The 18,559-nt window shown below is 40.3% G+C and overlaps 1 protein-coding gene across 2 annotated transcripts in view; it reads left to right on the top strand.

Annotated features, from left to right (window-relative positions):
* The window catches only part of LOC144932567 (dual specificity mitogen-activated protein kinase kinase 6-like), a 62,522-nt gene extending 47,103 nt beyond the window's left edge, over positions 1 to 15,419 (top strand). For both annotated transcript variants that reach the window (XM_078856773.1, XM_078856772.1), the window contains exons 5-12: positions 81 to 200; positions 1,549 to 1,665; positions 2,334 to 2,385; positions 4,457 to 4,584; positions 5,646 to 5,723; positions 7,097 to 7,236; positions 8,614 to 8,659; positions 11,644 to 15,419. In XM_078856773.1, the coding sequence (XP_078712899.1) occupies positions 81 to 200; positions 1,549 to 1,665; positions 2,334 to 2,385; positions 4,457 to 4,584; positions 5,646 to 5,723; positions 7,097 to 7,236; positions 8,614 to 8,659; positions 11,644 to 11,730 (768 nt within the window). In that variant the 3' untranslated portion in view covers positions 11,731 to 15,419. The remainder of the gene's footprint in view (positions 1 to 80; positions 201 to 1,548; positions 1,666 to 2,333; positions 2,386 to 4,456; positions 4,585 to 5,645; positions 5,724 to 7,096; positions 7,237 to 8,613; positions 8,660 to 11,643) is intronic.
* Positions 15,420 to 18,559: the final 3,140 nt, after the last annotated feature.

Below are 18,559 nucleotides of genomic sequence, written 5' to 3'. Positions count from 1 at the left end.
TCACGTTCATCACTTCCTGTGCAGATGAAGTCAGATGTGTTTCATGTAATTGAGTGCAATTGTCCAAATATTTTTTTTAGCGGATCCGAGCTACAGTAAACAGCCAGGAGCAGAAGAGGCTTCTGATGGACCTGGACATCTCGATGCGCACTGTCGACTGTCCTTACACGGTCACCTTTTACGGAGCCCTCTTCCGCGAGGTGAGCTGCAAAGCCCTTAGAAACGCTGAGCTGCTTTGCATCTTATGTTGGTGTATTAGCCAAGAGCCTCTGACCAAGTCACCCGGGATGCACCCGTTCTCCTCAGATGTCGAAAGATAAGCAGAGTTCAGCCTGGATAGTGCTTGGATGGGTGACAACCATGCGCAAAACAAACAACAGGTGGTATAGCTGTTGTGCTCAGTAGAGGGCAGTGCAGCAAAATCCATTGTTCTGCATCCCTCCAACCCCACCTTCAACCTGCACTGACCAGCATGGTGAAATACGGTCAACTATCCCTCATGGTCTGCAAGGTTTGTGGATTCCTTCATTCAATAGCGGATTGATAAACACTGGCTGTGCGTGTACATTCGTCACAGTTGTATCTGCTTGCTGATAGTTTGCTCCGGATCTTAATAACACGTCTGCCATGAGTGGGTAGGCCTTAATTTAATAATCTATGTTTTTCCCCAAAGAAAATCCAAAAGTGTTTAAGAAGATAATTTGCACAGTCTCTTGTTCATTTCAAATATGAACCATTGGTATCTGATCGGCGTGTAACAATGTACCGATTCAGCAATCACATTTCATGCTTGGGGACATTGCATCAAATTATGCATCTATGCATCTATTATGATTTATGGAAATGTTATTCAAGTTGTGTGATCGTGGTACGATGCATTTATGGTAATGGGACGAACAAAACTGTACCAAAGAGATAGAAATAGTGAGAATGAATATGAACCAGATAGTAAAAATGAGATTGAAAAAGTTTATTGAGTACAATCGTGATGCGAACTCGAATGATGGCGATTGATGGAAGCACATTGAGGGTGAATAGTTATCTGCCTAGAACCTGGGTCTGCCTCCCCATTGTAATTACAAATCGATTCCTCAATTAAATGGCCATATCGTTTCATTCAAGTTTAACATCTGTTTATAGTTTTTGCATACGGCATCCATTAGGCAGTCATTCAAAAGCTTCCAGTGATATTTTTCCCACCACTCTACCTTGTCACACGAAAGCTTTGTTCTGGATGCTGAGAAGAAAACATGTTGTTCACACTGCAAACCTGAATATTTTAACACCACTTTGTCTCACAATTAAAAAAAACTGTAAAAATACAATATCGCTTATCACTGTTTTTTCATCTCCACGACTGTAAAACTTTACGTTCCATCATAAAAGATGCAAGTAGGCATCAGCTGCACAAAATGAAATGTGGGAATTTTGCCTGTTTTTAAGTGATAACATTAATGATTATACCTCTAGATGCGGACGAACGCCGAGTACGGCGTTTATTTTCGAAATTTGACGAGATCGTTGTGTTTTGTTGCCCGCCCTTGCCAGGGCGATGTGTGGATATGCATGGAACTGATGGACACGTCACTGGACAAGTTCTACAAGAAGGTCATCGAGAAGGGCCTCAACATCCCTGAGGACATCCTCGGAAAGATTTCCGTTGCTGTAAGCACATCCCGGGATCTCTCCATATCGTAGCGGAGCCAAGTGCCCTTACGATATAGTTTTTCGAAAGTCTGAACTACTGTGTCGGTATTTTTTTTACGTAAAGGTCTATGTTTATTATTGCAGACGTAATGATGTTTATTGCATTTCTACAAAATTACACTGTTTCTTTGTTACTCTACCAAAATTAAGCATTATTTGGCAATTCTGCGTTATTGTGATCCATATATAGAGACCCCTCTAAAATAGCAGGTCGACATTGCAGCAAAAACAACATTTCAATTCAAAGCCACTACATGTACCCCACACAATCTCAATAGGCGTATTGTATCTTATAACACTCTCGTGATACACTTTGTCCAACATAGCTTTCACAACTTAATTCGCCTGTTGAGAAATAAGGGGGGCCCATTCGACATCAGTGGGGTGTCTATAAACGGATCACCTTGTATTGTCGTCGGCCACACTAAAAAGGTTAACAGAGACTGGTGCGCCCTCTCCTGAGGAGATTGTGATTTGTAACCAAGCGTTATTTGATGTTTTTTTCAAGCACTCTTTAAAATATAACTGAACATGACCACAACACGTGGAAAGTGGATATATTAATTTCGTTGCACAGATTTGATCGTATTGATGTCTAAAAACTAACATCAGCGACCTTTTTTCAGATTGTGAAAGCTTTGGAACATTTGCACAGTAAACTATCTGTGATTCACAGGGGTAAGGATACAGACGTGCACCATAACACACTGTATCGCTCTCCTTTTAGCTCAATCCAAAGTCCATCGGGAGGTATTAAACGTTTCCAAACGTTGGTTTAGGTCCCTGCAGAGGTGCAGCCCTGCAATGTCTTGTATATGCCACTGCTGGCTGAAGGGCCTTGATTAGAGGGAGCTCTAGAGATCCCCTTTAGGTGGTATTTGGCCTACTCTTCCACATTAGCATTAGACAGTCGTCATGGAAGAAATGGGAGTAACCAAACTTGACCCCACTCCATGCAACCTGCTAAGTTGGTGTACAATCTTGTCGATAAAATCTTGTAGACAAAAACGGTGGTGTACCCATTTATACTATCAATTGTGGCCAAGTCACTTCTGATAAAGAAGTTAATACCTCAATGGGCTTTAACTGGTAAGATAAAACAAATCATTTAGTTTCATTTGCATATTTTAAGTGATTTGTTTACCTTTCTTATACTTTGCACTGCTTTCGTGTTTTTGTATTGTTGTTGTAACGTTCTTAACCCGCTCCTACTGGAAATCTGTGAAAAAGAGCTTTATTGCTCATCGGATTCCTCCTCCAGTATAAATACAGATTCTGATACTGCTCGGTGGACAGAGGGTGGGGGGGGGGGATTTAAGCTACTTTAGACTTGTAAATGATCACTATTGTATTTGATCATTATAAAAAATAGTAACTGAAAACGTTGCCAAAGTAATTTTAAAACGTGCTAATTATTTCACAGTTGAAAGTACGTGCAGTATGCAGGATGAATGTGTAAGGTAATACAGAAAAAAGAGGAAGTTGTAGGGATAATTTTATTCCATACCCATGGGAATTGATGCTATAAATTGAATCAAATTATCACTCGTTTTCCCTCCGGTGCATGACAAGTAATTGGTCAATTTTGAAACCTCACAACTTGTGATAATTTTCTAATAATAAAAATGTACACGTATACTAATGCCGAAATATTTTACAATTTCTCAAGGCATTGAAGGCCTTCCTACACCGTGTCGATCATGCGGGTTATTCGGCCATACTTCATCATTCTGGTCATTATGGGTTGGTGAGACAACTGAATCGGATATCACTTGACACTGGATGTTGACAATCGACGGCAATCGAACTCACGTCATCGGGTTCGTAGGTGGTGTGTCCTTACCACTGTGCCACCACTCACCTCAAATGGCACATGTCCATGATAATATCTGGCAGGTGTAACGTTTTAATGGCACCTGGATACTCAAGAGGCTTGTGTGGGTGCAATGTCATTGGAGCGGGGGAACAGTACGAATCAGTTTTCATTATTTACTTTTTCACTCGCAGCCAACAACACAGTGGAAATGACCATTAAACTATAAAGTACACATACAGCTCTTCGTGCAATCAACTGCCGAATGAGGGTTTCACTGCGCCGTGCGTGTCGTCAGGGTTATTTCATATTTCATTAACGCTGGTCAGTGCCGGTTGCTGAAAGCAGCCAGCACAGGACAATGGATTGCTGCCCGGCCCTCTGCTGACAGTTTAGCCCAGTAGTCTAAAAAACACATTTTTATTCGTGGTTATCGCCCATCCAAGCCTGAAGGTTAATATGTACCGCACGAAAAGTTGAAAAGCATTGTTTTGATTGTGAGAGTTCTCATTTTCATGATTATGGTAATTCCACAATACGGTATGTCATTTATGGCAGAAACAAGCAGACAGATTAATATCTTGTCAAAGTTTAACTACAACTTTTTATCTGCAAGATTGGAATTTTTAACATGAAAAATAATATTTTGACATACCCAACAGAACATGTGGTTTTATTTATCCATTAATTTATTGTTTTAAATCCACACCCTTAGAAAAAAATAATGTATATATAATAACATAAAAATATAAAAATATATACAGTCAGATATTTATTCCAGCTATTCTTTAAACATATATAAAATGTGTATTATTTCCGTGCAAGTGTTATACTCCCATAAAACTTAAAATGGTATAACAATGTTCATGTTTTTTTATTTTGAAGGAAAGCTACAATTTTCATTGTTTTTCCTTTTCTCTGCTCGCTTCCATACAGATGTCAAGCCATCCAATGTTCTGATCAACACACAAGGACACGTCAAGATGTGCGATTTTGGCATCAGTGGATATTTGGTCGACTCTGTAGCCAAAACCCTGGATGCAGGCTGCAAACCATATATGGCCGTAGGTGTTCCGATTCATTTGAATATTATGGCCCATGACTTATGGCGTGGCTCCTCTGAAGGCAGCAGATTGCAGTACAGCAAATCCCATTGGTGTCCTGTAATTCTATGCTCACACATCAGTGCTCTCTGCCTTAATGAACACGCACTGACCAGTATGGTCATGTATTGTCAAATAAATCCCCATGACCTACATGGTGTGGAGAGGCCCTCATTCAGCAGTGGATTGTCTAAAAATGGCTGTAAATATATAGTTGATATATCTAGTGTGCATTGATAATAATGACTGACTTATGTCAATTATGTTTATACTCCAGAAGGGATAAATTATAATTTAGGCCCTTACATATTACAGCCCATATGTATATAGAACGTGGTTAGCCTAACTTTGCAAAATGCTTTACATTGAACACCTACATATATATATAATCTCTGTCATCAGTGAATACGACAATCACCTCCCATGGAATGTGATGCTAAAGCTGGGTAGAGTCTGTCATTGTCAAAGCCTACAACTGTTTACCAATAGTATAAAATAGATTAATGTGTAGATTCTCAATATTTTTCGCAATGAGGCTCAGTTTTGTACAGGCACAAGTTTTAACAATCTAACATGATAATTTAGCATTTTTACCTCCCCATTATGACACTGGAATGTTGCCATGGTGCCAAGGTTTGCAAGCTGAATTTGAAATCCAGATGTCATGGCTCAATCTCCAAGCGCTACACAATAGTTTGTCAATCAGCAAGCTGTCTGTGGTGGAATAAAGTATGTACTGTACTATCACGTTTAAAATGTTTGGCCAATGTAGAAGAGTAGGCCAAATGCCCTTTATAGGGGCCCTCCAGAGCTCTCTCTAGAGGAGGTCCTTTTGCCAGCAGTGGCATGAGTAAGCATTTGCAGAGCTGCACCCCTACCTTATGACACTTTGTCATTTACTGTTTGCCTATTTCTTATTAAAAACTTGAATTAGTTGACTTGGTCATGGGAGTTCAGGAACCGTGAGAAAAGAAATGACTAAACCCTATCCCATGTGCGCCCACCCTCTTTCACTTTTACAGCCAGAGAGAATAAACCCGGAGATCAATCAGAAGGGTTACAATGTCAAGTCCGACATTTGGAGTTTGGGCATTACCATGGTAAGGGTCTTGTGATAGGCACACACTGCTGCAATGCTGCTGTAGCACATTGCCTTCTAAACGCTGCTATCCGCACAAAACACTGTTGCTGAAATTTACCATTACATTGCTCTGCTTTATTTGCCACATATTGCTTCTTGTGTAAGTTTAGCAAATTTAATGTGCACTTAAACCAGTGGTGGTTCTTAACCTTTACTGCAGCCTTGAACTTCTTTGGTTCTCAATCGTAAACATTTAAAACAAAAATACATAGAATCTTAATTTATTATTTTATTTTTAGACGTGACTTAACCGAAAAGAACCAAAGAAGAAAAATACATAGGTTTGATGAAACAAAGTAGTTGTACCTACGTGCCCGTGCTTAATTTGTGTTTCGATTATTTGCCTTCTAAATATAATCTGGCCATGTCTAGCACTCCCAGAAAGGGCATCTCGCATCTCCAGGGGACGCGTGCACCCCAGGTTAAGAACCACTGACCTAAACTGATTAAGGTAGAGTTGTAGCACGGTGGTCATTAATATGTTAATCCGAATTTGATTCTCAACCATGGCTAGTAATACCTGTATCATTCTGCACTGACCATTTTGGTGAAGTATGGTCAAACAATACCAATGACTGACATGGCAGAGGAACCCCCTGCATCCAGCAGTGGATTGATAAACTTTAAGAAACTGACCTCATTATACCTAAATTGTGATTATAGTTATTAATAGCATTCTCAACTATATTCTACAGTGACTCTAATTATAATTAAAACGTGGAAATATAATTTCCACTTTCACTTTTCTCTTGGCTTCGGGCATCGTAAGATTAGAACCCTTTTATTTAGCATTTGACAAGAGCTCCATGTAACAGCCAGCGACTTGATCGCGTTACATTTTATAATGAAATAGCATTTAAATAAATATATATCTTGTGATGTTGTAAATCTAAGTGGTTTTTAATAAGGAAAATAATTCATATTTACATGAGTAAGGTGATATTGCTTGGCGCACGGCGTATATGTGTGTGTGTGATGTGTGTTGTGGGGAGCGGTAGTGTAGCGGTTAGTGCACTGCACTACGAACCCAGTAATCAGAGTTTGATTCCCGCTCACGGCTAACATCGGTGACGAATATTTAAACTGGTCCTGGGCCTCCCCTAGGTCGACTCAGCCTCAAACGAGTACTTGGTGTGGTGGGTAAACATTGCCACTGGGAAGAAGAAGAAGGCATTCGGGGCGTGGTGCTGGCCACCCACCACCTTGTGTACCGTGGCGGCCTTCATATGTCTGTTAAGGCTTATTCTGGGAATCTGTCTTCGACTTGGCTGGTGGGGTGTAGCATCTCGTCTGCAGTTCGAGTGACGATTGCGGAATGCCGTCCATTTGCAGATTGAACTCGCCATCCTCAAGTTCCCGTACGAGTCGTGGGGGACGCCCTTCCAGCAGCTCAAGCAGGTCGTGGAAGAGCCCTCACCACAGCTTCCGCCGGAGAACTTCTCTCCGGAATTTGTGGACTTCAGCACACTCTGGTAGGAGGCTCCCTGGACTCGTAGACAGAGGGGCACATGCAAATAGTGCCTACCACGGGCAGTTAAGGGATGCATGGACTGTGTATTTAATCATTGTGACTGACAAACCGGACAAATGTTTAAAATGATTATTTTTTCAAAGCTAGGTACCCTTGGGAGTATTGCTCCCTCCGCTTAAACAATCATGCGTTCACTTTCAAACCGATATGGCTATAAACTTCAAGCACAAGTCATGGGCTTTAATTTATTTGTGGGAATTGGTCAAAACAAGAAGCAGGAAGGAAATTACATAAGCAAAAGGTGGGGGGGGGAAGGGATCATGTAACAAGAATGTTGACATATGTACAATGCCCATGATATGTTGGCTTTCAGGGCATTGAGATTCCTCCCAAAATAATTACTCGATAATAAATATGCGTTAGTTGCAACAATGTAAAAGTTTAAAGGCCCATTAACTAGAAAACAAGTTTAAGTACAAGAGTGGATTTTTTCTGGTTTGCTTACCGGTCACTTTAACATTCGTGCCATCTCTTTCGTCACTTCTGCTGGAATTGTGACAATTATTTCCTCTCAATTGAGCAACACGTAGCCATTCGTTTTTCTAAAAATTTACAAAAGTTTCAAAAGTGGCCTTTTCACACTTGTACTATAAACCCGCATTTGACCATTAAATTATATGTAGAAAATATTGTAGTGGCAAAGTGGCTCTCATATGACTATTTTTACTGGTCTATGAATGCCATTTTAACCTTTTAACAGTAATAATAATACAAAAAAATGGTAGGTGAGAATAGCAACACTTTAACATTTCTAAATGGACAGGAATGTCAGAAGCCAGTATAATGAATTGTCTACTTAAAAGTCACATCTATTTCACCTCCGATTAGCATAGTCAGCTACATACAGTGTGAAAGAAGTTAAACATTTTACGAGAATGTTAATTGTCTATACAAATTGACCAAAGGTATCTTGTAATTCAATTTCACCTGTGAATAATGAAACTATTTATCAGTATGTCAACAGGTAAAATCAGGTTCCATTATGTTCCTTCTACAGAGCCTGTTCAATGTGTTATCATGGTGTTTTAACCAGAATGTAATCAAATTACGATTATTTAAATAATACTAGAGTAATTTACAGCCATTAAAACTGGATGAAGGCTTTCCCCATGCCGATGATTTAGTTATTATAAACAAATCAATCAAGTGAAATTGTATTCCTTTCGTGCCTCTTTCCTCTGCTTATAAAAGACGTAGCAAGTTTGTCTGACATTGGTCAGAAAAGATTATTAAATGTATCCTCAACTAGAATTGAGAATTTATGTTACATAACTGCAGCTGCATGACATTTCAATTAATATGGTTCCTTTTTCTACAGCCTAAAAAAGAATCCCAATGAGAGACCAACATACGCCGAGCTAATGGTAAGAAGGATGCATTTCGTTACAACCATTTAAATAAACAGCAACAACAACAACCATATTTCGTGTGATTCTAATAATGGCAACTGCATTGTTGACTCTCTGCCTCTGTTCATGTCCAGCCTTAAGACATTCTTTTGCTGATGACCAGCTGTGTATTTAAAAAAAAAACGTGTACCTCCCTTTTCTCCCACTTTTTGTTTACAGCGTATTGAGATATAATTGTACGTAGTTGCTTTATAAATAAAAAGAATGCATTTTATTTTGTATTACTCACACACAATTTCAACCGAGAAGATGGGTACAAACTTAGCAATCATTGGAAGGACGTTATTAACCAGTTTAAGTCATAACTGGCTGTGATGTTCCCATCCTGCCACCTTCCGATGTTAGTTGTTATTTTCGGCTCTCCGATTTTACATCAACAGGTTAAATTTCTCAGACTAACACAGCCACCTTTGCACGCCCACCTCGACGTGCATTGGCTCTGCGATCTGACATTAACATGCTAATCTCTCACATTAACATAGCCACCTTAGCGCGCTCGCCGTGGAGGCCGCTCACCGATCTTACATTAACATGCAAATTTTTACCTGGCAGCTCTTTAATTGGTGGAAACCCACCACCTTCGTGGCCGCTGCCCATCACTTACATTAACATTAGCTGCCCCGCCCATGCTGCTAACATTTGGGCTACGCCCATTTTAAACCTTTATAAACAGTTTGCCTTTAGTAAACTAACCCCCTTTTCCTGAGGACGACAGCTTGTGTTGCGATCGAAACGTTGGTAGTTTTTGTTATTGTCTTTGAAATTATCTACGTGACTCAATCGAAAGACCCTAAGAATATGAATTCCTGCAGTCACGAAAGCTTTAAGTCAAGAATGGGTAACAGTTATAGCTCTGAACTGTAGAAATTTGGTGGCATCACAAGCTTTACATGGGACATATTTTACCCAGTCTCCCTTGCAACATTGACCATCTCCAACCCAGTAAAATAATAGCAACCTATATTATACTAAATGTTACGTCAGCCTATTTTCAATCTAAACAAATAAGAGACTTAAACAATGTGTGTGTTTCACACCAAGAACAAATTGCGGGGACACACCATTCTTTCATTTAATTCAAAGTGAGACATTTCTACGACAGCAAGGGCACCGGCACGAATGGGCTTTAATTAGGCGATGGGGGCCAAAAATCGGGTGGACAGTCGCGTATACAGCTTAACCTCCAAATCAAACCTACGACATGTATTGACTCTGCAGCATAACAGAAAATAGCCACGGGGGTGGGGGGAGCTAGTAGTGCATTATATTATTGCACAGAAGGGGGCGTCAATGCACAGGCACAGAACAAGACATTCGTGTGTTGCAATATGGTTATGCTGGAAAGGGGTTTCCAAGTCTCTCGCCCACCCTTTTGGGGTTGCCAATGAGGGTTGCCACCTCTCCTGTTTTTCACCGGATTGTCCTCTTTTTGAGATAGCTGCTGTTCTGGGAAATCTTTACATCTTCCTGTAACATTAAAAGTCCCCGTTTTTGTCAGTTGCCTATTAATAATACACCACTCAAGGCAACACATTTACATGTGGTTATCCCCTCTTCCTATATAGTGAGATATTATTCTGCCAAAGATATATCCTTGTTTTTTTGTAGCTCAGAGATAGCAACCCGACACCCTAAGCTTTAGTCTGTTATCACGGTCTTATAATTGGCTTGTGTAGCCACTGAGCTCTTGTTCCAGGTCATCTCAACATGAAATAAGCACCATCAATATTTCAGGGGTTTTGGAGCAGCCGTGTGTGATGATGGTTAACGTAACTTCTCTGCAAGGCAGAGCAATGCAAGGGATATGGATGATGTTAGCTAGCTTGAAGGGGCACAAAGGTTAATGTTCTTATTGGGCACAGCGACACACACCTGTAATTTGCTGCTCGAAGCTGAGTGTTGGGATGAATTCTGATATTTTAGCCACTTTTCATGGGTATGAGTGTAGGATCATTCACCACAAAAACACATGCACAGGCTGAAGTGGCTTCCAAACTCTGTCATGAGAAGCGATTACAATCACTAAACCAAATAAGAAGTAAATAAATGCAGATTATTTTTTATCCCTTTCGAAAAAGTTGTGTGTGAATGAAGAGCAAGTAAACAAATACGCTACGAGATGTACACAGTGAGTGGTGACAGCTTGAGATTCATCCAAAATTAGAACTGGGCAAGTATACGAATGAGTGAGAAAATGTCATAGTGCTTATTCCCACGGACAAAAGGTACGACTCCACTGCTGCTTTAAACACCCAAAAATGGTGGTTCTGGTTGTGTGCACGTGAGTCTATTTGTGCTTTGGGTGGCCTATTACTACCAAATACTCACATCCTCAGCTTTTGCTCAAGCCAAATGCTAAGATGGGAAAGGGCAACGGTTACAGAGGACATTTGGCTTTGGAAAGTTGGCAGTTGAATAAGGCAAATAAATGAGTTTAGACTTATGAATATATGCATGTGCTTTAAAAAAATCATAGGTAACATACGTTAAAAGGGACGTGTGGGATGTGTGAAAACGCATTAATTAATGCACAGCTTTCCATGAAGACAACTGTAAGGCAATGACGTGCCATTATCCATCATTACATTTTCTAAATGGTTCAAGTTCCTCTTGTGTTAGAATCAAGATCGAGATGTCATCATGGCCAAAATTGTTGATGTGATAGAAATGGGGTTTGCAATCTACTGCTGGATGAAGGTATCCCCCACATCGTTTTGGCCATGAGGACTGTTTGGCTATACAACCCAGCAACGTCAGTGTGGGTTTGTGAAGAGAGAGAGAGGCAGATGTCACCACTCACCAATTGCGGGGATCATCCTGCAATGCACCAAACCATTTCCACTGATCCACCCAGCAATATGTTTGTATGGACATCAGTTATAACGTATGAAAATATGCAGCATATTGGTAACTGTCCTTTTGATTTTTTTCTTTTGCAGGACAACACTTTTTTTGGAATACATAACGCCAAGGATACAGATGTTGCTACGTTTGTGAAACTGATTCTAGGCGACAAGTCAAACTGAGTATTCGTGAATTGGGGGTGCAAATCCTCAAAGTAAAGTGACAGAACTAAAGCATATAGCAGACATTTCATGGTACATTGTAGACAGCCCCAGAAGGATCAAATGCATGCTGGTGCTGCTACATTTGCAGCAGTAAATATACATAGGTCACACAGAGATACCAACGCGTTATTAATCCTGGTTGCCATTCCTGCGCGTAACGTGTGCATGGCGTTGGTTCAATCGGTGGAGAATATCACACATGCTTTTGCCGTACATTTTTTGTTATTTTAATATTCTCCCTCACCCCCATTTTATTTAAATTACTTATTCATCTTAATTATAATATTCTCCCTTCCCAATTTTTATTTAAAGTAAGTTTTTGAATATGAAGATTCAACAATTTTTCACTAGTACAATCTCAACACTGGCCTTAATTTCAGGAAAAGTAATCAACGAAATAAGTTAATGTTATCCCAATGTGTTTGTGTAAATAATATTTACAACAAGCAGAGCAATGAATGCCATTTTGCTGTCCCATGGTGCAGAGTCGACACACTATTTTGATTGTTTCAGAGGCAATAATGCAAAGTTCTCTATTTTTGGTGGCAGACACCCTGTGGTGTTATTGCTCAGCTGTGAATGTTCCGGCTTTGCCTGTCAATCTACACGTGCGATCTTCATGAAAACAAAATGGAAACGTGAGAAGTATTAGAGCTTTGCCAAATATGATATGCTTTAATGGTTATTGTGGTGAAAGTTAATAAAATTGCCATAATGATATAATTGGCCGTTTCCTAAATCATTTATCTGCAAATACATTTCTTTATAATGGAACACAAAGTGCCCTCTATCTATTTAGCCAATATGTAAAAAGCTTGCTAAGTGTATGTACGTATCGGATTGAAATAGAGATGAAATTATGTAGGCCTGGGAAAGGTTTAACAGCTGTACCTCATATGACTTCAGTTGTAAGTCGTTTAAAGATAGCAGAATTCTTTAATGGAAAGATATACATTTAAAACATCATAGACACAGCATGAGCTAATAGTGACATTGCAGAAAGCAGTGGTGTGGTGATTAGGGTACGTGCCACTTCCAGTGATCTGGGTTCCTAATCTCCCACAGGCCGTTTCTTTTTTACACTCAAAATATTTTTTTTTAAACTGTAACTGCTAAGGTCTTGGTGAGTTTCTCTTGGCTTGAAATGAGCACTCAACACTGGGGTTCTTCGTGCTGAAGAAGCATAGGCAACTGAGATCAGCTTCGCCTATTCACTTCCATGCCCAACACTGCAGCCACCACCCTCCGTACTCTTCATTGCCTCCCTTTCGCAAGCCAGGACAAATTCTAAAATCGCCTGCCTTTGTCATCGCGCCTTCACCACCGGTCCCCCACAATACCTCGCCTCACTATTTTCTCCTTGCACTGAAGCTCAATGTAGAACCCTACGCAGTGTCACTCAAAATCAGATTTGGACACCACGGTCTCAAACTGTTACAGCCTCAAGTCGGTTCTCTGCTATCGCCCCCTCGATGTGGAACTAAAGGCCTATCTGTTTGGTCAGGCTTTCGAGCAGCCCTGAACTTGGCTCCGCACCTCTGAGTTGTTGACTTGTCTGCAAAATCTTGTGCATCTGTCATCATTATTAATATGAGCTTTCATCTCTCACAATCGGTGAATGGCTGCCAAAAAAAACCCCACAACTAATTTGTGTCGCTAGTTCACTACTGAGGCACAAGAGCAACATCCACCTCAGAGATCAAGGCGACAGTGAGTAGCAGCAGTGACGACGAGCATGTTATGGAGTACATATTATAATTACAATCATTCAATACAAAAATTGTCTTGAAAATAAAAACACTATTTGGAGATTTTTCTTTTCTTCCAAAGATGCATGTTCAGGTTTTTTGAGCGGTGATGATGTAAAAGAAGCTCATGACCACAAGTGAAATATGCGTGAAATTCAGCGTGGTGAGGCTTATAAAATGCTGTGTTTGCTTTACGACACTTTGTATTTAAAACAAACATTAAACGAATCTCATACGGAAAGTTCGTGTTTTATCCAGATAATCTGTTTAAGAAGGGTTTGCGTGAGTTTTTTTGAGATGCCACACAATGGAAATGTATGGAAATGCTGTTTAACTTGCAATGATATCACTGTTGTATTGTTATTCTACTGTATAGGAAAATATCTTTAATTAGAAAAATTGACCGTCATGTCTGATTGTCAATATTTTTATAATTTACTGTATTTTAGCCATGTATGGTAGTGAAAGCTATGCAGTTGCTTTTCTTGGATATATGATATTTTAATACTTGAACGGTGTACCAGGCTTTATTGAGCTGACATATGTGGGGAAATGCATACCATTGCTTAAGATCTGAAGCCTACATTGTATGTAAACAAATATATATAAGGGCGTTAACAATAAACCACAACATACCTTTTACTTACGTGTGCATGTTTTAGAGGATTTCAGCACACTATAGGGCCTTGTTTTTGTTGTTTTTTTCGTGCAGTTTTTCTTTGAATAAAATTTCTTTCCAAAGATGTATACTTATCTTTCGTGTAAAGTGTTTATTTTTTGGTTCTTTCGGTTAAGTCACGTCTAAAGATACAATTTCTCTCTGCCTGTGTCCTCTCTTTGGAATTTTCACACTTAAATTCTAACTTAGCAATCTTTGAAATACGTAATCAACCTGGCTATGCGTTAATTGTGTGTTGACCGACTCTCTGTGTTGCATTACATCACATTTCGATATTTTGCGAGGTTATTTCATTTTAGTGTGTCTTTCTCCTAATTTTCAAGCTTGCGTGCCGTGCCACGTCGTCATCTTACTTGCGCAGCAGCAACACGTTGCCGTCCACTCATTGATATGCTAATTTTCTCTGCCCCCTCCCTCTCTCCGTCCCCGCCCTCCCTCCCTATATTTAAGGGACCGTCACAGAAACGACCTCTCTCTCTGTGCCGATATGTGTCCTCTCTCTGTGTGTCCTTGTGATGTCTGTCTGCTTGTATGTCTGTCTATAGTTTTCTAGTTAGATTTTTGTTGCTATTTCTCTTATGCCTGATGATGATTGCTTGTGTTGCAATCGAAACGTCGCTATTATTTTAATTCATTATTTTATCTTTAGACGTGACTTAACCGAAAGAACCAAAGAATAATTCCTGCAGTCACGAAAGCTCTAAAAATTAAGAGTGTTTATTTTATGAGGAAAACGGTGAAATCTTCTGGTTACCTTTGGTGCTGCATACAGAAATACATGTATTTTGCGATTCGAAAAGTATATTATAAGATGTGCGGTCATAAGGTTAAAATAAGTAATGAAATGGGTTCATTGCAAAATATACTGCAGAAGAAAATGTACATTGTCAGCAAAATACATTTCAGCAACATGAAAACAATTATATTCTATATGAAGAGAGTTCTATATGCAGTATACAAATATGTGCACAATTATTTGCATTGTTAGCAGTGGTGATTATTATGATTATTATACTAGCAATGCATTTATTTTCAACTAATAATGCTGAAGAAAACGGATATAATGACCTTCACAATAAGTTCTGCTGTGATGTCCCCAAAGTATGCATCTTGCTGAGATATTTTTAATGCAGCATTACGGCAAACGTGGAAATTAATGGGATATAATAATTGTTGTGGTGAGAGTGGTGACGATGATGACCTTACAGCAAAAATAAAGACGTCTGAGCAATTTCAAAATGTCATTAGCTTGTCTGTTTTGAGACGTAGGTCTTGCCTCTGGCACATAACCTGTTATGTAACTATTGGCCTCAATCTAACCACACTTGTATTTTACGTCAACTTGGCTGATATGTTCATGCATAGACGAAAATAATCTCACCTCAGAGGAAGCAGTCATTCTCCATGTTTTTGTTATAGGGCAGTGTTGATGATGATGGACTATTTTTAATATATCCTAGATTCTGTGTTCTTGTTTGAAAAAGTGGTGGCGCATTGGTTAATGCGCTACTACAAACCTGGTGACCTGTGTTCAATTCCTGGCCACGAATATTAGTGCTGAGTAATATCAGAACTTGCCCTGAGCCGCAACTTTGTTGAATTGGGCTTAAATGAGTACTTGGTATGTAAAACGTTAGCACTGGCGAGGCATGGTGCTGGCCACACTACACCCTCATGTACCATATAGACCTAAATTGGTGTACACAAACTTTTTGTCGGCTCACAGGATATCTTGGTATTTTTGTTTGTATCAGTCTACATTACTGGCCCAAATTTGTTGAGCAATATCAATATAAAAGTTTTGACATAATACAGGTTAACATTGTAGATTGGTTAGCACACATATGTCCATACCGTGACCGAGAGCTTTATCTGATATTCCTGCTTTGGAAATAACGGCCCCAGGTTTTTTCCATCATACTCTTGTGGAAGCTCTTATACTGTGGTGTAAATGTTATGGCCTGGACGCACACACTAACTGTTATGATCAATTTGTCAAACGTGCCATAACGCCAAATTACACTGGGTGGGTATCGATGGTGCAAAATTGTTTGCTATAGGAGTTTGCCTTGTAATGCCAGATACCGTTTTGACATTCGTAGAAATTTTAAGGATGCAAGTGCTGGGAATTAATCTTCTTGCTAATATATATTCCGTAGTTCCAAGCTGCTATTCACTGGGCAGCTGCATCTACTCAAACTGCTGTCCGTGCTTGTGGTTGTTGGGACCTGGGATGTGGCGGCGTGACACGTTGGGCCTGCCAGGTGGCGTCACGTGACCGTGTGTGCGCAATGTCCCCTCGATCTGACCGTGTTTACATTAGACATTTTCACGGCAACGTGGGTTTCATCCAACCCGTGTTTTCTGCCAACGTCACCGAGTGGAACATAAAAAAAAATATTTTTTAAAAATAAACAAGACGACAGTAATGGATAAACCTTCTTGCACTGGGGTGTTATGCAACGTACAAAACTGATTTTAAATACGGGTGACAAATGGTGCAGGCCTCACGGTGAGGACAGAGAAAGCTCAGGTGACGTTGAGTAGGCTGGGCGAGTGAAAGGCCCACGACACCATTATTAAAATTGTATTGAAGTGGCCAGATGGTTCAGGGGTCAGAGCACTGAACTGTCACTTCTCTGAATAACCGAGTTCAAATCCGGGTAGCCACCCATGATTAAACCAGGTTCTCGTGTGTGGAGAGTTGGCGGTCTCAGTCTGGTCACTGATAGCACACAAAAAAAAACACAATTAATTTGTTCGTTCACGTAATTCCATCTCTAGGACACTTCACTTTCAGTGATGTGATGAACAATACTCTTTGGTTCTTTCGATAAAGTTACGTCGATTGAACCACCTCTACGGGGAGGGTTTCTACACATCTGTTAGACCACCTGATGAAGATTGCTTGTGTTGCGATCGAAACGTCGTGATTTGCTTTATTTTATTTTATACCTACGTGACTTTACCGAAAGAACCGAAGAGTATGGATTCCTGCAGTCACGAAAGCTTCAAATCAAGAGTGATGAACAATCTTTACAGGGCATTCAAATGTGACCCTAGTGTGGCCAAATGTGTCTCTGAGTGATTTCAGGAGGAGATTTGCGACATTGTCTTCTGGGGTTGTTCACTGCCAACAGGGTGATGAACTAGAAGCTGCAGTGATCCAAATAAAAAATAAATTCATCTCATGATTCTGATGACATAACCCAAATTTGTTTTTGCTTTAATAATTCGCATTCAGATGTGCATCATGTGGCCAGGAAACAGAACAGGTTGTGAATATCCCACAAAACTTTGGAAGTCAAATAGAATACAATTTGTATTACAATGAAAACATAACATTTTTTGAAGGTGCAGCCCTGCAATTGCGTGCTCACACCATTGCTGGCAGAAGGGCCTCCACTAGAGAAATCTCTCGAGTGCCTCTTAAGCAGTTGTGTTTTGCCTACTCTTCCTCGGTGGCCAGACATCATGGAAAACGTGGTTTTACCCACATTTTGCCCCACCACTCAGGACCTGACGATCAACTAACTATGGGGTACCCATTTATACTCTTGGTAGAGTGGGGGGGGGGGGGTTTCAATTAACTCGTCCATCATTTCAACTGCCGTGCCGGGAGTGCAAACGGGGGATGTACACAAGTCCAAGTATGAATTGTAATATTTCTCGGCTCAATTAGCCTTAACAGATAATGACAGCTGTCTATATGCGGTCGACCTAAAGGCTGTACGTTTCTCTCCTACTCTGGGATACTGGGAAGCATGGGATCGCATATACACAGCACGCGTGACAGCAAATGTGGCTTACATTAAACCCATAGTTTCAATAGGAAATGAATTTCTCACACCCTGACCACTTAGGAGAAAGACATTTGGACAGCAGTGTAGTGTATGACTGATAAGTAATGTGAAGGCAACGTCCTTGCATTCTGTGGAAATTATATGTTTAGGAGTCAACATGCATATTATGAAAATGATGCTGGAGATTACACCGTTGTTGGAGGACACCAAATGTTTATTTTGTGTATGCCACCGACAGGCGTCCGTTACCCACCAGAAAAACCTGCTGCTCGAGGGAGCCTCGTGTTGTGGTACACATATATGGATCAGCGAATGGAGAGATTAAATACCATTCTATGTGTTTTTTGGTAGACAGTGGCATTGTTGTTAGCAGACTGTACTACAATCTGAGTTATATTCCCGGCCACGGCTATCATCAGTGGCAACTATCTGAACTGGTTCTGGGACTCCCCTAGGTGAACTCAGCCTCACATGAGTACCTGGTGTGCTATCTGAACATCAGCACGGGGAAGACAAAGTTGACTCGGCATAGTGCAGTGCTGGCCACATCACCCCTC

The sequence above is a fragment of the Lampetra fluviatilis genome, chromosome 5 (assembly GCF_964198595.1).
Source record: "Lampetra fluviatilis chromosome 5, kcLamFluv1.1, whole genome shotgun sequence".
In the NCBI taxonomy this organism is placed as follows: Eukaryota; Metazoa; Chordata; class Hyperoartia; order Petromyzontiformes; family Petromyzontidae; genus Lampetra; species Lampetra fluviatilis.
Note: the sequence above shows the minus strand (reverse complement) of the source record. Positions and strands in the feature narration are given on the sequence as shown.